General features: G+C 36.8%; 4 protein-coding genes across 4 annotated transcripts; 2 read left to right on the forward strand and 2 right to left on the reverse strand.

Annotated features, from left to right (window-relative positions):
- Nucleotides 1–6,109: 6,109 nt before the first annotated feature.
- koi (klaroid) lies at nt 6,110–13,463 on the reverse strand. Its single transcript, XM_068289959.1, is given in 8 exon segments — nt 6,110–7,172; nt 7,243–7,355; nt 7,421–8,890; nt 10,298–10,890; nt 10,952–11,323; nt 12,435–12,454; nt 12,456–12,604; nt 13,314–13,463. Coding segments are annotated over 7 exon segments (2,919 nt in total). The 5' UTR covers nt 12,594–12,604; nt 13,314–13,463; the 3' UTR covers nt 6,110–6,959.
- A 153-nt stretch (nt 13,464–13,616) lies between these two features.
- ubl (Ubiquitin-like protein 5) lies at nt 13,617–14,144 on the forward strand. The gene is made up of 3 exons (XM_068291224.1): nt 13,617–13,748; nt 13,806–13,944; nt 14,031–14,144. The coding sequence occupies exons 1-3, from the start codon at nt 13,710–13,712 to the stop codon at nt 14,072–14,074; spliced, it is 222 nt and encodes a 73-aa protein (XP_068147325.1). The 5' UTR covers nt 13,617–13,709; the 3' UTR covers nt 14,075–14,144.
- Nucleotides 14,145–14,215: 71 nt separating this feature from the next.
- LOC137576096 (anaphase-promoting complex subunit 15A) lies at nt 14,216–14,843 on the forward strand. Its single transcript, XM_068288976.1, has 3 exons — nt 14,216–14,384; nt 14,442–14,529; nt 14,594–14,843. The coding sequence occupies exons 1-3, from the start codon at nt 14,268–14,270 to the stop codon at nt 14,731–14,733; spliced, it is 345 nt and encodes a 114-aa protein (XP_068145077.1). The 5' UTR covers nt 14,216–14,267; the 3' UTR covers nt 14,734–14,843.
- On the reverse strand, nt 14,743–16,205 carry SdhB (Succinate dehydrogenase, subunit B (iron-sulfur)). The gene is made up of 3 exons (XM_068288975.1): nt 16,044–16,205; nt 15,340–15,776; nt 14,743–15,275 (listed from the first exon to the last, which is right to left on the reverse strand). The coding sequence occupies exons 1-3, from the start codon at nt 16,104–16,106 to the stop codon at nt 14,882–14,884; spliced, it is 894 nt and encodes a 297-aa protein (XP_068145076.1). The 5' UTR covers nt 16,107–16,205; the 3' UTR covers nt 14,743–14,881.
- Between the last annotated feature and the right edge of the window lie 11,765 nt (nt 16,206–27,970).

Here is a 27,970-nt window from a genome sequence, read left to right on the forward strand (position 1 = left end):
TCAATAATTCATCATAAATTTTTCTTTCTCTCAGTGCATTTATCCGAAACGTGTGTACACTTATATTTATATATGCAGTTGGTTGATAGTCTTATGCAGTTGGCCTGCGGCATAATGACTCCATGTCGTTTCAGACGGCTTTTAACTGTAACCATGGTTAAGCCCCCAAACGCTTGGCCATAAGATTTTTACTTATTATGTATTATTAAAAGAAATAAATACGTAGGCGGGATTTAACGAAAGAGAGCTTCATAATTGTGCCTGAGTTTTTAAGTATAAGTTGCCAATTCCATAGGAAAATATTGCATTCGCTCGACTTAACATTGAACGTGTTGATGATGATTTTCCATTTTCCATTCTCCATTCTCAATTTTTGCATTGTACACATCTTTTTCTCTTCGCTTATGTATTTTCTTTTTACCCCCATTTTTTTTTTTTTTTTTTTGCATTATATGTATATTTTTGTTGATTTTCAATTAAAAAGTTTTTGCCCTCATCCCCCATTCTCTTTTGTGTTGGGCCCAAGCTTTAGAGCTGCAGCTGAGCCATTTATGTTTGGCAGGTTTTTTGCTGAAGGATTCAGAGTATTGTGTTGCAGCTAGTGCTGAATGCGGCGTACATTCTGTTGCACAAACCAAACCATTTAGTCAAATAATTGTTTTTTAGCAAGCTTAGCAATATATTTACCAGCATCAAACAAAAGCCGGCAATATCATAAAAACGAAAAAAAAGTTCGAAGAAATTATTCTGCACATCAATTTAAAGTATAAACCAAAACACACCCCATAAAAGTGCATGAAAATTCAGAAAAAAAAATGGTTTTAATTTGAAAACCTATTTATAACTGAAGGATATTCTCTCCATCTTTTATTATTGTTTAAAAAAGGATTCAATGGACTATGCCAGCTCTCCTTTATGCAGGTCTACGTCTCACTTACTTCTTTGCCTTACCTTTAACAACATTTCCCATCTCATCTCGTTCCATTTCACTTTTTCTTGACTTTACTATTTTAAAAATTGTTATTGGCTGGAAACCTACAGTGTTTTGAATCGTTCATTTTAATAAGTTAATAATAATAAGATTTTTTATTGAACCGACTCTCCTTGTGGGCCAAGACTTTAGTAAAAATTTGTATACTGTCATTCATTCTATTCCCCTATCCCCTTATAAGAGCCTATCGCAGAAGGCTTTATTGGTCTTATTGGTAGATCCGAAAAGGTTTCTGCTTAATCCCTCTATCATAACGAGCTACAGTTAGTTCTGTTATCTTTCAAGGAAGTCATCTGTGCCCGTTCATATTGTGCTTTGGTGCCTATCATTCTTTGCACTCTCTTTTGCAGTTCTTTATCTATGCCTTTTCCAACTGCGAATGCACCTCTTGTAGGCCAATTTGATTCTTAAATCTCCTAGTTTAAGGCGAGGCGCAGACTTCATTATTAATAATGATGTCTTAGAAGTTTTTCATTTAAAGAGGAAAAAGTTTGGTATTGTCTTAAGAAAGTTTGTCTTTTACGCTTTCCCGGGGAAACTTAAATGACGCTCCATTAGTGTTCCATTCGTAACGGGTCTAGGATACCCACCTTCAATACTGATACTAGGTATGCCATAAACTATGAGCTTAAAATGTATGGGCACGTATATTGATATTTTTTAAAATATGTACATATAGAAATCAGTATGCAACTATTTTAATGGAAAAATGTGATTCGAGGACAAGAACAAAAGAGCAACAACATAATCGTATGTTTCAATGGTTAGTCAAACTTTGCACTCAATAAATTTTCAATGGAAAGTAATTTTCAGTAAAAGTTTGCTGTTTTCCCGTTTTCCGCTTTCAGTTTTTTTGTTGTTTCCTTTACAATTCAATTCAGTTGATCGTAAATTTTGCTGACCAAAACACAACTCCAGGCACGTTTTATTGTCCTGACGCATGGCTCTAAGCGTAATTGATTGATTGATGGTTAGGCGACGCTTGGTGGATGGATGGATGTTTGGATGGACCAAAGAACGAAGGCACACCCATTCATGGATGGCGTCAGCTGCCCTTTACTTTGGCATAAGTTGCCTCACAGGAACATAATCTAAGTTGCTTTGTAAAGATTTCGCCAATAAACTTTACAAAAAATTCAAATACTGAAGTTCGTGTTTGACATTTTGTATTACAAATGTGTTTCCAGATATAGATAAATTACTTTTATTGTCAATAAACTATGCCGATTCTGAAAGTACAAACACAAGAAGAACATTTTTTTGTCTATTTTCAAATTGGATTAAATTTGATTTGGCCTTTTGAAGCATAAAATCTATTAAAAGGGCAAACTACAATTGAAAAATTAACTAGAAGAATCAAAATTAAGTTATCTCTCTCTCATTACAAAATGGTAAACTATTTTTAGCAAAGTTAACATTATTAGTTGTATAAATGGCGAAATATTATCTAGGATTCCAAAAGGCTTACACATTAACTGTAAAGCCAATCGTAAGGAGCTTAACATCGAGTTGCTACGCCCATGTCTACATGCTTAAAGACCAGCTCCAGCCCAGCCCAGTCCATTTCATTCCAGTCCAAGTTAGGTCAGACCAAGAATGAAGTCGAAGACGATGGCAAAAGCCAAAACAATTTAGCACATTTAATCTTTAATTAAAGAGGAAAGGAAAAACTTTATCTCTGACCTCCATTTCGAGCAGCTTAAATGATGTGTTAAGTCCTTAAGAAAACTGACTTTGCGGCTGGCTGCAAAAATAACCGCAAAGTTGCTTTAAGGCCCAAAAATCTCTCTCCAAACTCAAATCTCTACGAGTGTATAAAAGTGCCGCATGCCAATACATAGATGTTGAAAGCGATATCACCATCAACATCCAGCAAAACAACAACAACAGCAACGGCTACACAAAAATGTTGTAAATGAATTAAATTATCCGGAGAATGGAGAAAGAGTTGCCAAACGCAAAATGCAAATGGATGGACATGGCACTGGATGGGCTATGGATGGACACGGGCGCTGGACACAAAAACACACGGACACTTTGGGCCGAGAAAAGGCAAGGACAAAAGTCCTATTAAAATTCAATTATCTGGAAAATGTAAAGTGGGCGACAGATGACGGAAATTGTTTGTCACTTAATTAAGGTTAATGTGCAACAAAAGATACCTCCACCAAGTCCCCCCACATATCCTCTAAGAGTAGGGATAAACTTTCTCTCTCTGTTTTTTTTTTTCTGTTTTTGCCAAACAAGTCTTGCTTATGCGTAATTAAATTTGTAAATTTGCCATAAGAATATTCCACTAAGTTGATTTCATCAAAATCGAATGAAAGTTTCAACTTGACTCAAATCCAGTTGGTAATATATGCGCATATCTAAAATGTTTTGTTTTGCGGTTGCCACTGGCCTGGGGTCGGTCTCTGGGTCCCCGGTTAGCCATAAAAGTTATTGTCAGGACTCTCATATATTTTATTGCTCAAAATACTTGCACAAAGTATTTACTTATCAGGAGAGCTGGCTGAAGGCTATATAGAACTTGTGTCAGAACTTTGCTTATTTTCCCTTCTCTTTTTCATACCCTAACAAAAATGAAGCGTTAATTGCGTTTAGAAAGTTGTATCACTTTCATTTAAAACTCTCTTCTTGATTCTAAACCAAGTCATAGTTTCTCATGGCTTTAATGTTGAGAAAATCTCACATTAAGACCATATATATAATACAAAAGTAAAAAACCTTTAAGACCATATATATAATTAAAGGTTTTTTACTTTTGTTTGTGTACCTTTGCAATTTTTGAAATTGAAAATTTGGCACTTAGTTAAAACAAATTAGAAATTAGTGTCTTACCTAAAAGTATACCTGACTTTCAATGTTTGGCCTTTATTAGTAAGAAAGTAAACCAAATAGGGCCACTCATTTGACGCCTTCACTTACCACCCATACAAAAGCACATTGCGTATACGTAATTATAAAATTGCGTTGGAGCACTAATGCACTCCTTCATGTTAGTGGGACAACCAAAGACCAAAGTCGGTTTTAAACCTAAAACGTTCTTAAGTGAAAAGAGAACAGACCTCATGGTCTGTTGTATTATTATGGGTAACAGATGTATATTTAGATCAAAACAGATTCAGTTGAAACCATACATATCGTTAGATTAGGAGACAGTAATTTCTTTGAAAAGCATATTTAAAACTTAGCTTAGAATCGATTGAAAATTTAGTCCTTTATTTGACACATTTCTCGTCTCCTTAGAAGTTTTTGAAAACTCCTTTTTTTAAGAACAAGTGAAAATCACGCTTTGTAAGGGTATAGAGAACACATCACAGTCGCATTGGTTGAAGTCCTTTGGGTTTTTTTTTTGTCCTTCTTGTTTTTGTTTTAGCTTGATGGAGGCTTTTGGTTTTTATTGTCTTAACAGCAATTGCAGCAAGCAAAAAAAAAAAAAAAAAAGAAAAGTAAAATAAAAAAAAGTATGGATAAAAAGGTGGTGGAAAAAAAAGAGAAAAAAGTAAGTTTTCAAGCAACTTGAACGAACGAACACTGAGTCTCAGTTTCAGTTAATTTTTCCCGCTCTTACGCAAGAAACTTTTCTCATTAGTCACTATTTTTAGCTTTAGAGTTTAATTGTTACACACTCAGACGGAGTGGCTGAGAGTGCAAAAGTTGCTCTCAGATTTGTGGGCCAGGTGAAATTAATTTAAATTAAAAAATTCTCCAAAATATGTATACGGGTGTATGTGCAATTACAGAAACACGTGAGCAATGCGTTTAATTTCTCTCTAACTAATGCCAGACAAAGGGCTCAGGCCGGGTAAAGGCCGACCCCAACTAAAAACAATTTGCATGCCTTGTGTACCCTTTGTAAGCACTGCAATTTCATCTATGTATGTATGTATGTACGTACCTATTTTGAAGGGCACCACGGGGAAAGGAACGTCAGGTAGCTGTGTACTTGGTGATTCCTTGCGAGCATACATTTCTTACCACTCCACATCCTGGGCAGTCGCCCCAGCCTACCTGCCTCACCCCCACACTTTGTCAGGCTGTCAATCTCTCTCCAGATTTTAATTAAGTTCGTGCCCCGTTGTTGCTGTTGCTGTACAAATATGAATTCCTTTGACTTGACTTCACATAAATTTAGATGCCTTGGGTGGCACTCGAGATGCGTTGTCGAGTCGGGACATATTGTGCATATTGTATAACCATTTAAATGACAATTTTCCTGCTTGGTTAGTTGGGCAAATAATTGCAAAAGGTATTTCAATATTAATTTAATCATACATCAGTTCTCTAAATGAAACCCAATACAAATCCTCCGAGTGTATTAGAAAACCGAATACAGAGGTGTCTACAAAAGGGTGTAGAACACACTTTACTAATCTATAGTAACTTATTAAGACCCTTAGTTTTTACATCTCGGGTCTGTTTAGCAGTTAGACAATGCGTTATCCTTTTTGAACATCATAAAGAAAATTGATAAACAAGAATGCTTTCGAAGAAGCTAAGGAGTGAAAAGTATAGAAGATATTTTGTCATGATACCATAAAATTATATAAATAAGTAATACTAAAAATAAATCAATGATATCTGCTTTCATAAGCATATGGAAATAGTCGGATCACGTAATGTCTCTAACACTTTTTCTTAGCATTATCTTAGTATTTGGAAGGCAAGCAGTCTAGATTTCTATGACTATTACCAATTCTCTCATATTTATAAAGTTAAAGCATTTAAGATCAGCTATGTCGATAACAAATTTCACAGACCAATAACTGAGACCTTGTTCAGGTTTGCATAGAAAATGAATTACCCCCCATTTAATTGATTTTATCTACGACTATGCCATGTGCAATTGTCTATGAGAATATTTAATAATTTAATAGGCCATTTGTGTTGGCCTGATCAAAATGCTTAGTCAAATCGGCTTATCAACAAAATAGCTGCAAATTGAAGCATTTCCCAGCTTCTGCTGGCTAACAACAATTTGCTCTTAATAATAATTTCTGCCAGCAATTCAGAGGGAAAAGTTTTGCCCATTGTTAGTTGACCTGAAAGTTATCCAATTAAATGGCTAGAAATTGAGATACTTATCAGACATTTGTAATTTTTTAATTAAACACATTTTGTCTCTCACTTTGTGCAAAGCATTTATTGTAGAAAAAAAGGATCAAGTTGAAAATCTAACAAGAAATAGGAAAAACTAAAAAAACTTTAATGTAAATTATAAACTATTTTTTGGACTGGCTCTTTCAACGTATACGTATACAATGTATAACTGGGATATATATTATAGTGTTATCTGCTGATATTGAGATATGTATGTAGATTGGTTTTCATTCGATTCATTGTGTATTTATATTTTTAACGGAGAAGGGGAGTGGGGGAAATGCATTTCTAATGAGTTTCTTGCGTTTGATTTTTTTTGGATTCATTTCTATTTCATTTGTGGAAGTTTATCGCATAAATAGCTTACGTGCCTACTAACTAAATGACTATGACTGAAATATATACATACATATATATGTATATAGATATATATGTATGTAGTTTAGAACGTTTTATAAAATGGCAAACATACGCGTATTAAGAATTAATTGGGATATGGAAGAGGACGAGAAGATCTAACTCAAAATAAATTAATTATAGCGTAAACTATATACAAACTGTTTCTCTTAATCTAACTTAATAATTTAAACACTTCTTGACTCTTCATCTGCATCTGCATCAGCATCTACATCTGCTTCAGTGATATGATACAAAAACACTTAGTTGCTACAGCCTTATTCATTTAGGATTTATGTAAATTAAGTTTCGCCTCTTCCATCCGTTTTTCGGTCCATCCATCCATCTATCCGTCAATACATCCGTTCGTATTGTAAGTAGGTATTATTGAGTTGTTTCCTTTTTAAGGCACAGATATTAGGTTTAACTGATTTGGTTGGCTGGCTTGTTGGGCTGGTTGGGATTAGTTTTATGCAGCTGGCGGCTTGCCGTGCACGCGAAACCGATATAGACATGTATAGGTGGGTTGACCATGATTCGTCTCGATGCGAAGCTCAACTATCTCATATGGCCGTTTAATGTCCAGATTTTGTATGGCGAAATATTGCAGAGAGGCTCCATTATCCTGATATTCATACTCACCGAACAGTATGGGATCCTGATCCTTTTCGTGTTCAAGACCCTAAGATCATGAGAGACCAAATAAGAATTAAAAAAAGTCACGCTAATAAATTACTATTGAAAGCCCTTACCCAAACAGTAAAGTTTTTGGGAGCCGAATCAATACGCCCTGTGGGCGATAAACTTTTAGGAATGTGCTCCAGAGTGAATCCAGTCACATAGACTAAAGAGTTGAGCTTTAAAACTGAAATATAATGCAGACATATAATTACATGGAAACTGTTTCCTCTTACATGAGCAAAAACTTACCTAGGAATCCAGGGAAGCCCTGAAAAGCCCAACATTCACCTGGCTGCACATTGGGGGAAATAGCAACACGCGGCGTATTGGTGGGATACCATAAGGGTATGCCAAACACCGATATCTGAGCAGATTTCGTTTGATAACTCTCTGTGCAGCGGGTGGAAAGAATTTGACCACCAGCTGACTCTAGCGCGAAATCCACTAAACCCGTCTTATCTGCATCATAGATGGCTAAAACAGATTTCACAATTTGCCGAACTTCCTCCTCACGAATTTGTCCTTTGAGAGCCTTGACACTTGCATTATGTTTGACGTCGACACTTAAAAGGATTTCCTTCTTTAGCCGCTCGCTAATATCGCTCATCAGCAGGATGCTGGAGCGCTCAATCTCGTCGCGTATATTATTATTAGTCCGCTTATTCAGCTCCAATAGTTTCTCCTCCAAGTACTCCTTGGCTACGAACATGCTACGCACCCAATTCTGGAGATCGATGTCATCTAGTTTAATTTCCGAATCCGATTGCTTGAATCCCAGAATTTCTACCAAGGAAAGCTTAACCTGTTTGTTTAAGGCGACAAACTGAGAATCATTGAGAGCAGCCAATTTGCTCTCGATTTCAGCGAGCAGGCCACTGAAACGCTGGTCCTGAGCCAGTTCATGCTGTTGCATGCGCTGCAGGAGATCTTCTTGGCTCAGTTTCAGGTTACTAATGGACTGATGGAGATCTGCATTCTCTGCGTGCTTATCAGACAGAGCTAACTTAATGAAAGCAATTTCTGTATTGAGTTGCTCGATTTGTGCATCGGTTGAAGGGAAGGAGAAGGAACTTTTGAAGTCTTTCAGTGTGCCATCAATACGTTGATCAACAAATGACGCCAACGCGGGCGAAAGTAAAATCTTTTCGATCACAGCTGTTAGGTCTATGCGTTCCAACAGCAAATTATAATGATTCTCATTAATCGCTACATTAGACTTGATTAGTTTAGTGATTTCCCCTATATTAGTCGGCGTTAGTCTCCATTCTGGTTGCCATTTCAGTTTTAATTTGTCAATCAATTGATTCAAATCGTATTCACTGAGTTCTTGACGCTCAGGAGAAAGTCCCTGAAGGTGCTCCTGGATTAGTCCTACTATAATTGCCAATTGTTGCGGGCTCAATTGCTTCGCCTGCTCCTTGTGATCTTCATGCTGCTTTAGTAGCTTGATTTCCATAAGTTGTTGCACATAGCCGTTAACATGATTCAAAATATTCTCATATTCTTCAGGACTCAGCGACTTTTTCATGTTGTTCTGCACATTGGCCAAATTAAGTTTCATGGCCTCCGCCTCATTTAACTGGGGAGCTTCTCTTATAATGTTCTTCAGTGTGGCGCCCATCTGGGATAATGAGGCAAACAAAGGGACAGGCAGGCCCACAAGGGCTTCGACTCGTTGTCTATAGCCAAGGCGTTGATCCTCCTGCAACAGCGACCAGGCTAGCCGAACGAAAGAAAAACAAAAAAAAAAAAAACAATATTAGTTGGCTTATCATTCTTCCACATTTGCTTTCGTCCTCTTCTTCTTCAAGGATATTCAAAATTCAAGAGGGAATCCCGGGAATCGAACAAACCCACAACACAAATGCAAAAGGATAGAGAATGATCTCGTCGTAGCCAACTAATATTGCTTTTCCACTTACCACTTTCTTTGCCTTTTCTTATTTGCATATAATTTTTCCTTTAAAATGGCAAATAAAATCACAATGAGTGGCAAAATTTTGCAATGAAATTTTGTTTGCAAATTTATTTATTTTTAAATATTTGATTGGACAATTTACAAAAGCAAACACTGCATGTGTGTGTGTGAACGAAATTACAAAAATTAATTACGTGTTGTTGCACAACAAGCAAACAAAATATTATTAATAAATTTGTATGGAGCTCGCGCTCTCTCTCTCTCTATCCTTCTTCATAATGCATTACTTGTGGTTGGGATTGTTTGATGGATTCTTGTGGTGAGGGGGGATGGGAAAATGTGGGGTGGGTGTTAAAAAACAGGACTAAACAGAAAGTTTGCCATAAAAAACGAAACGATTAACATGACGAAATGCGAAAATTTTGTACTTGAATTGTTGTTCATAGAAAAAATATATTAAACGAATTATTCTTCGTTTTATATAAACAACTGCCGTAGCAGTTCGGCTACAAATTGATAGGAAACTCTCTCAACGTCTTCCCTAAACACGCTCATAATAGACTTCATCATCGCGTGATTGAAAATATTGGCCCACTTGATTGGCCACATTTTGGCCAATTGTCCTCAAGTACAGTACATAATCATCTGCCCAGTCGCGTACGCGCACTGCCTGCTCAATTGTCTGAGTGCGCAGCGATTCGAATTCAACTTTCTTAAGATAATCATTAACGTCTGGCAATTCAATTTCTGGTAGAGACAGATTAAATCTATAATCCCTTAGGGATTTGGGTGGGAAAGTTTCATTGGGATGTAGATAATAGAACACACCTGCAAAACATGGGTCGGAAGAAACAAGAAGCAATTAAAATTTAATTTGTTAACACATGTCAAGTCAAATATATGTAGACTTAAACGCCAATTTCGAATTGCTTGCCTCGGACTAATCCACAATTAATTTTCAATCAGACAGAATGTTCAAGTAAACTCAATTTAAGCTCATCATCAACGAGCCTTTCAATCTATCCGTATAATTAGATTTCTATTATTCCATATTGACTATATATAATGGTTTGAAAAGACGACACCATTGACATTAATATGGTTTTCCCCTTCAGTTTAACCTAAATCAAGGTCACTGACAAACAAGTTCTTCTGGCGCAAGCACATATTTGACTTTACATATTTCTTCTCACAGTTCATCTACTCACCCGTCAACAACAGCAAGGGCAGCAATATCAAGAGAAATAGTAGAAAACGTTTCTTTGATTTATTTTCCGCATTCGACGATCTCAGCAACCACGTGTCCGCACTGAGAACGGAGGCAATGAACAGATAGATATAGCTCATTAAACTCAAAAAGCTGCCACCAATGGCACGAGCTATTCTTGTTAAGATTCCGACTTGCTCTCCTCCCCTTTGCCTTTGCTTGGCGTAGTAGTTTTGATATGCATTTGTCTCCGTTTGCGAAATGTTGGTGATTCGCGACCAGGTGGTCGTCACTGTGGTGATTACAACCTGTAGAAGTCGCAGGAACCACCAGCTCTGCTTCTGCAATTGACCAAATTGTGTGGCATCCAGCTCATCCGCTGAATCATAGTTCACATTTTGGGTGTACTTTGACTGATAGCGACGTCTTATGAATTCTTCTTGGGCTGGATTCTGTTGGACCATGAAATTAACCCGATCATTGTGATTCTCCAGACTGCGACGAGACATATTGGGCATTGCAACAATTCCCGGGGCCAAATGTCGGCGATGAGGCGATAGCTCCGAGTAGGTGTAATCCGTTTTGGGAGTCTTACTGCAAAGGTTATTAAAATTATTATTGCTTGTAGGTGGTTAATGAAATTATCTTTACTTACTTCCAATACTCGCCCGCATCTCTGTATTCAATGTAGGCCAAATGATCTCGGCTTAGATCTTGAGAGCCTCCACTAAGGTTTCCATTTGAGCGTTTGCTGCTGCTTAACTTTTCTTGGGCTGCATTTAATGAATTCTGTGTGGTCTCTAAATGACTTTTGTTGTTGTTGGGCGTGGATGTGGCTCCGCCGGATAGCTTCCTACTGAAGAATGATGTGATACCCGTGGTAGTGGCTCCCAATTGTTTGCGTTTGGCCTCTGGGGTCATGTCATCGCTGGAATAGTCCGAAGTGAACTGCTCAAAGATCTTGCCACGAACTTTCTTGCTGGTTGTTGTTGATGACTCTACCACATGCTTTTCCTCCACAATGGTCCTGAAAGAAGCAAATGAAAGGGAAATGGAAATTAATCTTCAGGGCTTATAAAATATAGCAACAGAATCTTGTAGAATAGTGAAATTTATGTGTACATGCATACATATATAGATTTACTTACAATACATACATATATTAATTTTTAGATTTTACATATCAATACAAAAATATACCCGACAAATAATTAAATACATATATGTATGTACATATGTATGCTCATAAACGATTTCGAGTCTAGGCTGCTGACCTTCAAAAATTGTGAACAACATTAACGAGAGCAATCGGGTGCGGATTCCGACAAATGCTAGGTTGGGCTCTCTAAAAACAATTTGAATAAGGGTTTATAAGTAACTTTGTAATATACTTTACGAGAAGTTATCGACCCGATAATATATATCTCTAAAATTCCCTTATCAAAAAAAAAAAAAAAAAAACGATTCAATAAAACTGACCTACATAAAAAATTACGCTTGAAATCATGTTGAATTCACTCATTTAGGTTTTTTATATAATTTAGAAAGTATTTAAACAATAGCTGTAAGACTTAAACTCCAAAAATATTATCTTTCTATGAAGTCTACAAAGGTGAAATGTAATTAATTTGAATATTCAACCGACACTATTTAGAAAGCCCCCCACAGTTTCCGGCTAAAACCATCCCTGGCATTCGACAAACGCCCCAAAGCTTTTATTTGTTGATGGCCCATAGAGTTTGAACGTTTTCTAACTGGAAATGTCGTCATCAGATCAACAACATCAATGACAACAACGAAAAAGCGCGCCAAAAGCAAAAGCAAACATTTTGCTGAGCACCCTGTATTATAAGAAGGGGGTGGGGACTTGCTGCCTTCATTTCGAAATTGAAATTTGCTTTGCTGCTGCTTGCCTGCCGAGTGTGAATAACAAGCAGATGACGTCATGGCCATACAACGTGACGCCGTCGAACGATTTAACTCTGCCCTCACCGCTGCACCTCATACACCTCTCCACTTTCATGGATAACAACTCTAACTGCGACTTCTGTTGATAAGTATGGCATGTTGAATGATAAGACTAATATATGTATGTATGTACATGAACATAATTTTGTTGTAATTCTATTTTTACTTACTGAACATTTGGTGCCATTGAGGACTTTTTTTTTCTTGTGATGGACATGGCCATCCTCCCCCGCATGTTCGCAATTCTCGTGATCACAGGACGAGCGGAGAAAGGGAGTTTTGGAACGTGAACGACGACGCGTCTCAATTTGATATGTGTCCTCGCTCATGATTTACGTTTCTGTCCAAACAAAAAGAGAAGAAAAACATTAACATTGAGAAAATCTCAGTGATTGCCTATGTGCGCGTGTATGTAAGGCGTGGGTTGTTTACAATTGGCCAGATGGAAATATTTTTGTACTTGATTTTTAGGGTTAACTGAAGAGGGTGGGGGGAGGGGTGATGAAATAGTTTTCTTTAATGCTTGAGTGGTCTTTTACATTTATGTGTGTGTGCGAGTTAAATTAACATCTCGGCATAATTATGCAATGTACATTTGTGTGTGTGAGTGCGTGTGTTGAAATGAGCGCAATGCTTGGGTTTTTAATTAGAATGCAATGAGGAGGTAAGCCAAATCAGAGAAATGGGCTAAAAATAGCCGAAAGAAATGCAAGCGGCGAACCAAACTATCCATTTATTTGTTTTTGCAACATAAACACACACACACACATGTAGAAACGCACAGGGTGGGTCAAACATTAGAGGGGGCCAATCAATATAAGCAATATTTGCCAAACACGCAATGTCTGAACATGAGTCTCATTTTTTTTGGGTGAAATGAAAAACCCAAACAAGTTTTTCCTTAACCGTTTGCCGACGCCGCAGCTGCGTCATAGCGTCACATACACACACACATGCACAGAACAAGACCGAGTAAGCGAGAGAAATGGAATGCAACGGCACTTGCTTTGCTTCGCTTTTAAATGTGGGATATACTTTTGCACATTCACCTTGCTTTGCAGTAAATAAATTGTTCTCTTTTTTGTTGTTTTCTGATGTAAATAGCCTCCAAAAATTACAAATACGAGAGGAACACACGTCCTCCCTCAACGGCAAAAAATTTACAAATACGAAAAGTGTAACCATGTCTAGAATCCCTAAAAATCACACCAGTTTCATAGTGGTGTGACCAAATATTTAATGTCGAACAACGACCAAAAATCATAGCATACTTTTAGGCGCTGCCCTTAGGACTATTACTCTTCCCTTAGGACTTAGCAACTCTTTAGATCTGGCACTGTTAAAAAGCTGCCGTATCGCTGCACAAAACAGCTGGCTTGTTGAAGCGAAAAAAAGTGAATTTCCTTTCGCATTTCCCACAAACTGCCTTCTGTGTCGAAGTAAATATGATAGAAATCACCTGCAACGATCGTTTGGGAAAAAAGGTAATTCAAATCACTACATCAACAGTTCTTAAATTACAGACTATTCGCATATTCTAGGTCCGTGTCAAATGCAATCCGGACGACACCATTGGTGACTTAAAGAAACTTATAGCTGCTCAGACAGGCACTAAGCACGAAAAGATCGTACTTAAGAAATGGTACACCATCTACAAGGATCCTATTCGGCTGTCCGATTGTAAGTCAAGAAATATAATTATATCTACATACCTAAAAAATGCAAATAACGGACAAACATGTATGTAAATTGTGACAATTTTTCAGATGAAATCCATGATGGCATGAATTTGGAGCTCTACTACCAATAGAACACTTCATTTGGAAGAATCAACTTTTGTACTAGACTATTTTTAAATAAAATAAATATAAAAATTTAAACGTTTATTCTAATCATTTTGTTTCGTAGTGCGTAAAGTACTCGATACTCGATATAGCGTTGCCATATTTGTCAACAAAAAAACAAAACAAATTGAGAAAAATAGTTTTCAGAAAAGTAACAAAATGCCAATGATACCGTTTTTTCCACCTCTGAGACCTTCTGTGGCAAATCGCCATTGGTTTGACATGCCAACCAGTGTCGGCGAGGAGAAGCGTTATGAGGATGAGCGTAATAACTGGGTAAGTCAATAGAAATGGTAGTAGGAATTTCAGTTTCAAAATGTGAATATCTACCAGCGGGAGAGCCTCAAGACAGCCGCCACAGATTTGCAGCCATTGGGCAAGGTGCTGACCATTCCCGGTATTGAGACGGACGATGAAGACGGTAAGTGGATAACATATTTCAAGGCCAACGGTCAAAATTTATGATTGTTATTAATCAACTACAGCTAACGACGACAGCGAGGACACTGATAGCCATGATGAGGAGGATGAGGAAACCAATGATCGCGTCATTCCGGTCACTGATGATTTCTATTCAGCCAATGATATACAAATGAACGACGAGACTTCACCAACAACAGCTTAAAATTTAAAATTTATCTTAAAGGGATACACACAACTTTAGGTCATTTATTTTAACTTTATGTACCAAATTGTACTTAAAGCATATATAAATTTCATAACTTATTAAGCACACACCATTGGTTCGTTATATCTTTTCATCCTAGAGTTGCTTACTTGTGAAGCGCCGCCGTTTCCATCTTGGGGGCCGGCTTGGAGGCCAGTCCTGAGAGCAATTTCTTAATTTCGGCAATAGCACGTCCAGGATTTAAGCCCTTGGGGCATGTGCGCGTGCAATTCATAATAGTGTGGCATCGATAGACACTGAAGGGATCCCTTAATTTGCCCAAACGCTCAGCACTGTTCTCGTCACGCGAATCAATGATCCAGCGATAGGCCTGCATAAGGACAGCAGGACCCAAATACTTCTCAGGGTTCCACCAGTACGATGGACACGATGTTGAGCAGCAAGCGCACAGAATGCACTCGTAAAGACCATCCAGTTTAGAACGATCTTCCACAGATTGCAGATACTGCGCCTTGCCCTTCTGCTCGCCGGCTTCGTCTCTAGATTACAAGATTTGCGAGAATAGTTAACTAACACGCAGATGCAATGAAATGTAATACTCACTTGCGCTGCAGCCAGGGTTGAATATTTCTATACTGCTCATAGAAGTTATTCATGTCTGGCACCAGATCCCTGACCACATACATATGCGGCAATGGATACACCTTAAGGGACTTGGAGGCATTGGTATCAATCTTACTGATGCAAGCCAAAGTATTGGTGCCGCCAATATTCATGGCACAGGAACCACAAATTCCCTCGCGGCAAGAGCGGCGAAAAGTCAATGTGGGATCCATTTCGTTTTTGATCTTGATGAGGGCATCCAAGACCATGGGTCCACACTCCCGCAGATTTACCTCATAAGTCTGCATGTAGGGCTTTTCGCCGGCATTATCCGGATTCCAACGATAGATTTCGAATTTCTTAATTTGCGGTTCCTTGGCCTCTTTGGGCTGCGCCTGTTGATCCAGCTGGGCGGTGCCATTGGTTATGGAACGTAGCTGCAGTGGGGATAAAATGCAAGATAATTTTAATAGCACTTAATTCCAAAAACGCGTCACGCCACCTTAATTTAAAATTTTCCACCCTCATACCAGAGCTTTACGTTTACATAATCAGTGATTTGCGATACTTTTGATATCCCAAATAAATGCGCTGCATCCGTGTTTTTATTTAATTTATCAATTTTTCGCTAGTGTCCCCCTCCTTATATAACTATGATAAAACACCGCCGCCTCTGCCCCTCCCACCAGCTGTCCATTTCTCACCTGATGACGTCCCACCAACGAGCTGGCACGGCTCAACACCTGTCTAGCTTCGTTTACCAACATTTTCGCAGTTGTTTGTTTTTATTTTTCCCAACGTTGGTAATTGAAACGGCACTGCGTTTGCTAATTATTTAAATTATTAACTTTATTAGTGGTGGGAAAACATTCACAACCGACAACAATCGGTTATCGCAGCAAATGTCGCATTGTTATCGTTATCGGCGAAACGTTATTCTTATCGACGTTATCGGAGAAAGTCGATAACATAAAAGCGGCAAAATATTTGAAAATAAACAACCCATTAAATGTTTTTCATTTTTAATTTTCTTCAAGAAAAACGGAGATTTCGATTAAAGCATTGATGAAATCCTTCAAGAAATATTCGTTTCTTTACAATTAATCAGAGGAAGAAAGGAAAAAATTAGTAGATTCAATGAGGAGGGTTGTCAGATTTAAAAAAAAATTCTACACATTTCTAGTTGACGAAAAAAAATTTAATAAAAATTGTCTTTGCAATAGAACTTATATAGGTATAGTTTCGTAATCAAAAAGTTGAGTCACAGTAGGTAATAATTTGTACTAATTTTTAATACTTTGATACAATTGAGATCTAAAAGCATGTTGGAAGAATATTAAGCACCCGAAATTCGGCTCTTAATAATTAAATTTCATTTCAATTGCAGTTACTGTTTAAAGTTCTATAATTAAACATTCCTTTAAATGATTAATTCATTAAAAAAAAAATTAAATTACTTTGAAATCGACTCTCAAAGGTCAAATTACACCTATGGGATCAAATACGAATGCTACTTACACTTGGACTTTATTTACTATAATTAGTGTGTATCTGTTCGTTTGTCATTAATGGAATGCCTCAGGCAACAAGTGAAAGCTCTTCATAAGAAAGAAAAAAACCATTACATATACAAAAACTAATTGATGGATTCGGTATCAAAGGCCATCGGCAACTGCCGTTCATTCCAGGTGAAGGCCCTTCATAATAATCTGAGCACAGGTTCCAGGAAACATAATAAGCAAGGAGTCATAATCTTAACTTTGACTGGTCACTCAAATGGAATGCTTTAGAAATTTGCAAAACTAGGGAAAACTTTTGCGATGGAGAAATTTCTAATTGAGCGTACACTGATAGAATTTACACCTGAACTAGTTAGCAGTTTTTCCTGTGTTGTTGTTGTTGTTTTTAAATCACCTTTAAGTGCCTGGGCTGGAAGTAAAAGTTTTTTGAATGGCTCCAGCAAAAGACAAAAGCAAACGCAACGACTTTGTCAATTGTTCAATGACCTTTTGTTGGTTGTTGGGATCCCAACAAAACCGAAAGGAAAGGTGAAAACTTTATGCTGCTTATTTCCATTCACACCTAGGCAATGAGGGAACAAACACCGCAGTGAAAAAGTTGAAAAGAAAAACTTTCTCAATGTTAAAGCAAACACAAAAGTTGCAGCCGCTTACAGGCAAATAAAAATAAAAGGGAAAAAATTCAGGCCCAAGACTTTTTATGGCATTTACTTGAGTTTAATTTCAATTTCAATCCGATGAAATACAATTAGTGCAAAACCATTGCCCACTTTTCAGGGCCGTAAAAACCATTGCCTATTTATCTGAGTCATGAAAAACTTACCCAAAACCCAAAATGTTACATCAAATGTAATGGGCCAATCTGAATTGTTTGTGTATGTGTATATGCTAAATTGAGTAACCAATTGATAAGTGTTTTGAAAAACGATTTCTCTATCTGTCTGTCTTTTCTCTCTCTCTCGCTCTCTATCATCATAGACGTTTCGTGACGCAGGCTCACACTCGTTCGCCCAGATAACTTTGGCTATCAATAGACGCAAGCAACACAAAAATAGCATTTAGATTCATACATTTTGTTTTTTGTCTAGCTAAATGTCTGTTTATTTGCGTGTGCATGTAAATGTGTGTGTGTGCTGGTGTGGGTGTGTGCGTATCTATGCTAACAGCATGACAATATTGTCAAAGTTTCGTCTTCCTTTTGCTGTTTTTTTTTTGTTCTTGTGTATTAAAATGGCATTCATAGGGCGTCACTTCCCTAGGGGGCCATAAAAAATAGACACACGGAGACGAGTCCAGCTAAAAATGTAATTCAATACTTTTGTAAGCATCAGTGTGCGTGTCTGTTTGCCTCTTCCTTTCTCTACCTCTCTCTCTTCCGCTCACTCTTTCTCTCTGTGTGTGTGTGCTTGAGCACTATTTGTTACATTTGTTTAGTGAATTATTTATAATGTGCGAAAATCTTGGCCACTTGATATCTACTTGACATTTGATATACTGGCCAATTGAGGACAATAAAATATCAAGCATTTTCAGCAATTAACTACACTTAAGAAAATCTTTTCTAGTTTTTCACATTCTGATTTATATCGCTACCAAAATTTAGAAAATGATTGCAAATATTGTCACAATTTATTCCTTTATTAAAGCCGCAAAATTGGAATTATTTAATAACTTTTATATTTTATACTAATTTGTATTGTTAAATTAAACGAACTCATTAAGAAACCATTATCTTAATCTTTCATTTCTCAAGAAACGAAATGAATTCCATGTCATTATAATTATATACAAATTTATGTTTTGGATTCTTACTTCTTATGTAGTAGTTATTTAGGTTTAAAATCTAAATAGATATAACTTTTGTTTTATAATTATCTATATTATTTTCATTTATTTTACAAAAAGTCAAGTTTAAGTTAAGTATTACCAGTCCTAGGCACCGGTAAGCTCGGTTTTTATTCGACTGCAGAAAAATTGTAGTCCCTTATTTTATTTCTCATGTCCTGAAAATTCCTAGTATAGATAGATTTTGTGTTTTGTATACGTTTAAAGTTTCTTAAATCTTAAACCAGTACGGAACAATTATGTTTTACCTGTCATGAGCCATGATATAATAACGACAAAGTTTGCTCCGTTTTGTTACCGTATAATGCATTAAATAAAACATGTTGGCTTCTAGTTATCACACCGATTTTTGGAGCTCAAATTTTCTGAAATTAAAGTTTAAAATACTAAAATATAAATAATTCCTTCCTTTACTTAACGGAAAGTTAATTTTCCGATTATGGAGAGCAACACCCTCAAAGATATAACTAAGACGCCACTGCGTGTGGGTTGTAAGGAAACTTCTCTAGCAACGAAATCTCACACAGGACTCGGCAGAAGCCATCTTCAAAAGACACCCCCCGCTCCAAGAATCTGCTAGACAAAACCAAATTCGCATGAAATGTCAACGTAAGAACTATTTAATTTATTATTTAAAGACAAATTTGGGAAGTTACAATTACAGAAGTTGTTATTTATTACCAGAAGGAAAGCACTTTGATGTTGGGTAGATTTATTGTTTTGCTCAATCGGGCATTTAAATTAGTTCTCAGTACTCGACAGAAGTCCCTAAGTTGATCTAGTTAAGTTTTCAACAGTTTTGCGTTTCCTAGCACCAAGCATAGAACAAGCGTCAGAAGTGTTTTAATAATCCATTTAAGCTATTTATTCTCAATATTTACGTAAAGTGAATACCAAATGAAGTTCTTCTGGTGTCGTTTACCTCATCTGTCCTCTAAAGCTAATTATTTTCCCCTGAGGCGGGCAAGTTCAATGGCGTTTTCAGCGTTTTCAATGGGTTCCTTGACTGCCATAGCAGACAAAAAACCCATTTCGATTACCGTTTCCATTCCCCATTCATATTGTACTACCAGACCATCTGCGCCTTATCAGACCTATTGGCATTGGCAATGGCTAAACACCCCACGAAAAAAGGGAGACAAGACATGAAAACAAACCAAGCAAAAAACGAAAACCAAAGCAATTTACATTTTATTTACCTTTGACTCATTGAAATTTATAGCTAACAACTAAACAGAACTTTCCGGTTGGTTATTCAAGTGTGCGTGTGTGTGGTGTGTGTGTTAGTTGGTAAGGGCTTTAATTTTATTTTCTCACTTCATTTTGGGCTTTATTTTAGCTAACACTTTAGCATACATTTGCATAAAGATGGGGCCACGCATCGCTTCACTAAGCATCGGGGCCGCTCAATGCTCTCTATAAGTGTAAAGTCCTTTTAGGGGCCATTTGCAATCATATTTAATTCGAATTTAACAATATGTTTTATTTAAGAAACTAACAAATGTGTATTAAAAAAGAAAATTTAAGGCAAATCTCTCAGTTATGTTAAAAGGACTCTTTAAATTTTGTGATAGGTAACAGTACTAGACCATGTATATTTCAGTTCTTCAAACTAATTGTTAAATCATTCTTAACTAAATTATATTAAACCAAACCTATTAGTCTGATTACACAAAACTATAGACTAGACTTAAACACTTGATTACTATGTTTGTCTATTGGAAGGACTAAACTCATTAATGATGATCAAATGTAGTCAGGCAATATATATATTGTCCTTAACTTAATATATTTTAAAGAATGCTGAAACTTCAAATGACAGAATGCCTAACAATTCATTTTATTAAATTGCGTTCTGCTTATTTTTAGTTACATGTTTTAAATTTACATGTTTTTTTGTAGTCATCAGCAATCTCATTATTATGATGACTCTCATGTTCATTTCATATTTAATTGGCTTAGCTGTCACACACGGCGTATGAGTTATGCGAAGAAAGTTTTCTAATCGAAATGTAAACCATCTTCAAGGTCAGCAACATACAACAGATAATCGTTATACTAAATAAGCTTTTATCTTTTTGAAAATGACAACCAGTATAGTTAGTTTTCGCATTGCAAAGATAGATTAGGCTCGTTTAAATTGTTAAACTGTTTATAAGAGAAAATTTTTAGCTATTACCTATTAAGTTTAAATGAGTTTCAAAACAACTTTCAAGAGCTACATAAAATTTTATTTGCGTCAGAAAAAACTGTTTAGTTGTAAAGTTTGCATAAAAAAGAAAAATTTTATAATAAGGCTTTTACTAAAGTTGTTCAGGCGTCAGCTCAAGAGTTTTAACTAGAGGTTCCAGCCTACTTAATCCGCCCCTGCTTTAGAATAAGCAAAAAGGGAAGTGTGTTTCGGTAGACCCGAAACAAGGACCCTTAACTTTTTCTTTTTTGTTTTTACGAGCTTTTGTTTCGAATCGGATTTGGATTTCTCAGGTACTCAGGTGCGACGAAGAAATGTTATGTCTGTCGGTGTGTCGCTGCTGCTGATTATTTGTAGCTTATTGCGTTTATGTCCCCGTTTATCGCATAAAAATCGCATTAACAGCGTTTAAGAAGCCACGCACACTCTCGCATCATTCATCTGGCATCTCCCCATTCATCCATTCATTGTCTGTATCCTTGAAGGTCCTGCTATTTGCACCCTACTCTTTGCCCCTTGCCTATGCGTAAACAAATATTAGGCAAATATAGCATTTTGTGTTTTTGTTTAGCCTCGTTTTGTTTGCTTATTTAATCAAGGCAAGGCCAGTTCTCGGTCCCTTCCCCCCAGCGGCCATTAAATGTGCAAATATTAGTTAGTTAGCCCAGGACCTTTTTGATAGATGTTTACCCTGGTCAATACTATGTGCCCACAAGCACACACACACACATACATCTATTCCCATATCTTTGTGCATTTGCTTGGATTAAATCAAAGATATTCAAGGTTAAGTCTGGAACTTAACGCTGACCTACTTAGGGCTTTAATTATTTATGAAATATGCGAGTTCCTGTTAAATAATCTTCAGTTGAACTTGAAGGGTTAAAGTGTAATCTATGTAAGATATAATCTTCCTCCTTGTCCACTCTTTATATCTCTCTATCTCTGTGTATTGTCACATCTCTATGTGGATTGTCAAGTTCTTCTCAGCCTCTTTGTATTAAAGTTTATTTCTTTGCTTCGTTTCCAGCATTTTGTATTTTATTTTCTATTCTTTGTATACCGTATATCCAAAATCCAAAAGGGGTATACATGGCGAACTAGACATAAAGAGACTATTTTATATCTATCATAGAAAGTCACAAGATTTAAAAATGTCTCATGTTATTCATTTTAGGCAAGGAGAAGTGCTTATATTGAGTTTAATGCAGATTTATTGCTGTAACAGGGTATCTTTGAATTGAGTTTCTCTTCTTACTTGCTTAGTGAATATTTTTCTTTCCTTTTTTTTTTTTTGTGGACTGTCAACGTTTTTGCCTAGCATGTCCATGGCTTCATTTCAAGCTGCCTACGAGAAGAGAAGAGCCTTGTGTTGTACGTGCTGCCATCTGAGAAATGTGCGTGCCTGAAGGACCCGTCCAGGATCTTTCGAACTGTCGCGCTTGATGCGCTTTTGATAACTTGTTTGTGTTTTTGTTTTCTTCTTGCCTTAACACTGACAGGCGAGCAGAGGGAGCAGAAAGACAGACCCTTGGACGGCCCTTCATCATCATCAGTTTCAGGTTGATAAATAGTTTTCTTCCTTTTCAGCCCTTGAGTTGCTTTAAATTAAAATCAACAGCTGCAGGCACTCAGGTGTTAAAGTTCCCAGGATAACTTGTACTTTAAGCTTTAATGTTGCATAAAAAAGCATGACGCCATATCGCTCCACTCAATGGGAAAAACTGGGTGTGGCAGGTCGGTGGGGGGGTATGGGAAGGAAGACAGTAAGGCAGGTAATGAAAATAAACATCAAACAGCAGAAGCAGCTTAAATATATAAAATTTTGTTGTAAAAGTACGAGTTTATACTCTTGGACTGGCATATTTAAAATGTGTAACAACAAAATACCCTGTTAAATCGGGTATGCCGATTTTCGTAGACAGTTCGAAAGGACTCTGGTCAGGACTCTACCAAATACGAATGATCAAAGGGATATCGATTAAAGAATCTACAGCACACCGACTACAGAGCCAGATTAATAGTCCTCAGGGAAGACTGGCATCTCGAATTGGATAAAGGTTATTTTCGAGTTTCGCTACCGACAATAATTAAAGTGATGTTTTACGACTGAAATTGGCCAAAGTGGAAAGCTCATAGAAATATTTTCGCATCATTAATTAATCCAATTTGCAAACTGATAAAAAACATTACTCAACCACTCATGAGTGGCGGCGCCAGCAATAATGATAATAATTATGTTAATGGCAGTGGTAAAGTGCAATAATAAAAAGTGCAATGCATCTGTTATAATGAAATGTTTTCATTTTATAGCTTTCCTTTTGTTTATTTTTTGATGGCACTGTTATGCTCATGAGAGGGAGATCGAGAGATTCAATGAGAGAAATGGAAAATGGGAAATGCAAATGCAATATGCCACATAAGGGAAATGCAGAAACTGGAACCTTTTCAGTTGCCCGAAAACCCGAACTCTGCAAAACAATTGCATAAAATTATGTTCAACAAGGCGAGAAATTACTTTCTCTTTCATTTTTATTCCTCTTGTGCCATGTTGAGTGGCAATTTTTGTCCCGTCAGCTGGCTGAGTGCATTGCCCATGGACTTTGGAGTCAGTTGAACTTAAAGGCGAATGCCTTTCCCTTTCGCTAGTGCTTAAAGCAATCTCTGCCAAGAGAGGCTGTCTGGACTAGGGAACCCTTTTTGTGGGTTGTCGTCTTTAAGCTTCTTGCCAAATTATAGACGTAATTATAACAGCATGTCTCGTTGAGCAACAGCTGCCAGTCGTTTGGAGTTGTTCGAGGATATTTTCAAGGCAGTCAGGACGAAAGTCTGAGATGACAAAGTTAATTTTAAGCACACATTTCACTGAGCTCATTAAGCACTGTCGCCCTCCATTCCGCAGCCACCCACTCGCTCGGCTGCTCCTCTGCCAATTGCTTTTCGTAAATCGCGCGAATAATCAAGTTTCTGGTTGAATGCAAATGACAGTCAAAGAGACAGACAGACAGACAGTCAGACAGACATTCGGAAAATCTCATGTACATTGCGTTTATTAACTTTTGATTTGTACGTGGCCAGGTTTAAATTTTTAAAGTCAATACAAAAGATTTAATCTCGGGCAGAATCTAAATTGAAAGGACTCAATCGAGCAGATGTTTGTGGGACTTATCTTCTACTAATAGCCTTAAGTAATCATATTCTCACACAAGTATAATCATTCATTCAAATCAATGTTATTCGCGGGTCAGTGAATATACAACCTTTGTGGCTAGTATCTTTACTTGTTCGGCTAAAGGTGCTGAATTAATACTGCAAGAAATATTGATTGCGGACTCCACATAAGGAAGAGCTTAGTGAATTTCAATGAAATAAAATCGATCTAATCATTGCTTAACTTAAAAAGGTAAGCCCCTTCTTTTACTTTTTTATTTTTGAAGATATCACAATCAATTGATCCAACTTTGAAATATAAGAGTTACCTTTAAAGAAGTGTTTTAATTTGTTTGAGATTGTCCTTAAGACCCTTTTTGAATTAAAAGAATCTTATAGTTAGACTCTCGTCAAGGTGACACAAATATGTAATCGAGTTTATTAGCTGTTTGGCTAAAATTCAATTTAAGTACTGAGCTTTAAAACTTTGTGATGCTTCTGGGAAATCCGCCTTTTTTTCTTTCACAAGTTGGGGTAATTAAATTGTTGAATTGTGTTCTATAGTCTCTGGCTCAATGCCTGCCTGAACATATCATCCCTTTTCTGACACACAATACTTTCTCATATGCAATTTCCCATAAAATTATATATTTACACCATTTTCTCTGATGAAATTTATGTAATTGCCAAAAACAATAGGTAATCTTTTAGTATTATTTAAACTTATGTAACTACATTTATGCCAAAGAACTTTGTGGGCATCAATTCGAATTTGGAAATATAAAAATATAAACTTTTGCGTCTTATGTAATAAATATTAATTTAAAGTTATATAACCACACAGACAGACAACTTTATATTATATGTATGTCTTTACAGTCAATTTGAAGCCAATAATGACATGATTATAAATATACATGAGTGATGGTGGATGATGATGTGAATTAGGTCTTGGATTTCTGACCTTTATCCTTTCATCCAATCGACTGCAATTAGTCAAAAGATAATGGTCGACTATACGAAAATTTAGAAGTAAATATTAAAGTAGAACAGAAAACGCCTCATATATATCTTGGCCAGACAAAAACTGGGGGGTTCCATTGACTGAATACAATAGCCAATAAATTTTTGAGAATTATTCATGGAGTGCAAAAATACGATGTTATTATTTTATTCAATATCCCTTCAGAATCAAAATATAAACAATTTAAACAGTTAAATAAATGACCGAATGAAAAATAACAATTTTCTTTATACTCCACACAAATCGGGATAATTTGATGGAGTTGATATTGACTAAAGCTCGAACTGGACTTAGCGAAAAAAAGATTAAATTTGAATTATAAAATGCTGAAATGAAGAATGTTTTGTTACAAAATCATTAATGATGAACTCTTAAAAATAAAATCTACTGCGGACTCTTGGGGGATTAATAGTTAAAATTAAATAAGCGAGTAGTCAAATTAACTCGACTTTAATTATTCGCCTTTTGTTGAAAAAGCTTTCCACTTAGAAGGTATTGTTTAATACCTAATAACATGCCTGATTGTGTTAATAATAAAATTGTTTTTATATCAACTAGTCACTAAATTTATTAATAGATAAAAGTATAATAATAGTAATATAAAGCCATAGTAAAAACATTCTTAGGACTTGAAATTAAAGTTTAGGTATTAAATTAAAAAACCTTCATTAATTTTTTTTCATTCATTATATTCTGATTTCTTAGTACTGCATCAAAAGGACACAGATTTCAGAAACAATTACTTATTTAAGGAATTTGTTTTTTTTAAATGTTCCCAACCATTTGCATGAATTCAAAGTTTAGAAATACACATTCTAATTCTTTTATCCAAATAGTTCATATAAAACTTTAAAAAAATTCCTATTCTGGAAATCAATTTATGTATTTCAAATGTAGTTTTCATCTTTAATATAAATAGATAGACTATATATGGAGTAATTGAGTATTTAAACCTATTTAGTGCAAAATTAACCGTTGGATGGTTTGGTGAAGGGTAAATTAAATATTCGCGTCTTCGAAGCAACTACCCCAAAAATGTCGCCTCATTGATGGAACTAATCAAATTACCCGGCCATAAGTGTGGCAGGTATACAAATTTACATGGGAACTGAGTCAGGCCACTTTAATAGGCAATTTGAGTTAAATGGTGATTGAATCACCATTAAATGCAGCTACATAAACATGAGGTAGGAGGGGCGAAACGTTGCCTGCTAATGACATCAACAAGAACAAATGGGATAGAAAAGGCAAAAGTGCAATCATGTCATAAACACGCTCCAAAGGCAGCATTACAGGACTCTGACATGAAGCTGACGCCGGCTGAGAACATTTACCACCTGCCGCATGTGGGTGGTTGACTGAGTGACTGACTGACTGGCAATGTCATTCGATCAATGTGCAAGAACACGAACAACAATGCGAACATTTTGTTGCTGCTAATGGCACCCTACTGGGAACTGGGAACTGGCAACTGGTTACCGTTGAATGGTGAATGAAAACTGGGAACTGGGAACTGGACAGGAAATGCCATTAGAGGGAGTCAGGTGAAAAACTTACGGAAACTTGTCAGAGGAAAATGCATTAATGTCCTTTAACAACATGATGATGAAAATATGGTGAGATGATGGCGAATGAAGCCAGCTGAGTTTATTAAGGCGACATTTATCATAATTACTGACATGGGGTCCTGGCCCCATACGCAGACGATGATAAATATATATCATATATGTATGTAAAAACGTATATATATACTATGGACATAAAGGCAGCATGTGACGACAAATTCAACAGGCAAAATGTCTGTAAAACGAGCTGAAATACTTGGAATTTCTTTGCGTCCTGTGAAATGCCTATGATATGATAGTCCTGTCGACAGCAGCAGCAAAAACAACGACAAGGACCACAAGGACTAAAGTGGGAGGAGAAAGCGAAGAGGGGGCCATAGCTCATAAAAAAATGCTACAGACACGCACTGACAGAGCAGAGAGAGAGACAGAGAGGCCCGAAGAGAGAGCGTGGCCCAGGCTGATGGAAGTGGGGGGCAAAGGAATTTATACGCTTTGAGTATGGAACGGAACTGTGTGGGAATGATTCATGCGGAAATAAAGGCACTCGAGAGTGTCGTAAATATTGTGTAGCCAGCGACCACAAACCAAAAAAACAACACGGAAACACACACACACACAAAAAAAATGGAGCAGAAGGTGGAGAAAAAGGAAGACAAAAAGAAAAGAAACTGAAACAGAAAAATGGACAAAAACAAAGGAAAGCCAAAAAAGCTTTGCATTTTCGCACCTTTTTTTCAATTTCGACCCCTATAAGTGTGTATGTGTTTGAGTGTGTGTGTGTGTGTGGGACAGTATAGATATGCCTATGTGTGGGTGGTGTGCATGTGTACGTGTGTGCTCCGTGTTGACACGCTGGCTCCCCGTGTTATTGTTCTTGTTGTGAATATTTTAATTGACACTTTGATTGTTTCGCATTGCGATTTCATTTTATGTGCAATTCAGAGGCAAGTGACTGCCGACTGGCAGCATGAGGAGACGATACATGGTCCCATGGAGGAGGGAACTGAGGGGCTGTCATGTCCCAGAGGGAATTGCCTGTTGAAGTGCCTGGTCACTGCGACGACTCACCAAAAGTATACAACGCTCAACAGTTTGTTGCTGAGAACCCACAAAAAGGAGAGCTCGACTAAGGGGGAGACACAATGTTGCCAAGGCAAAATGTTGCAAAGCAAAAATGTTGCAGCAATCAATCAGGAACCTATTGACAGTGTGACACTTTAAAACTCGAAGGTTTATCCAATTCTTTGGTGATATTTAGTTTATAAAAATTGTTCTGTGAAAATGCCAGTTTCCTCTCGTTTGATCGGTTCACAATATTTTTAATGAACGAAAT

This window comes from Drosophila tropicalis, unplaced genomic scaffold (assembly GCF_018151085.1).
Source record: "Drosophila tropicalis isolate 14030-0801.00 unplaced genomic scaffold, ASM1815108v1 contig_593, whole genome shotgun sequence".
Taxonomy (NCBI): domain Eukaryota; kingdom Metazoa; phylum Arthropoda; class Insecta; order Diptera; family Drosophilidae; genus Drosophila; species Drosophila tropicalis.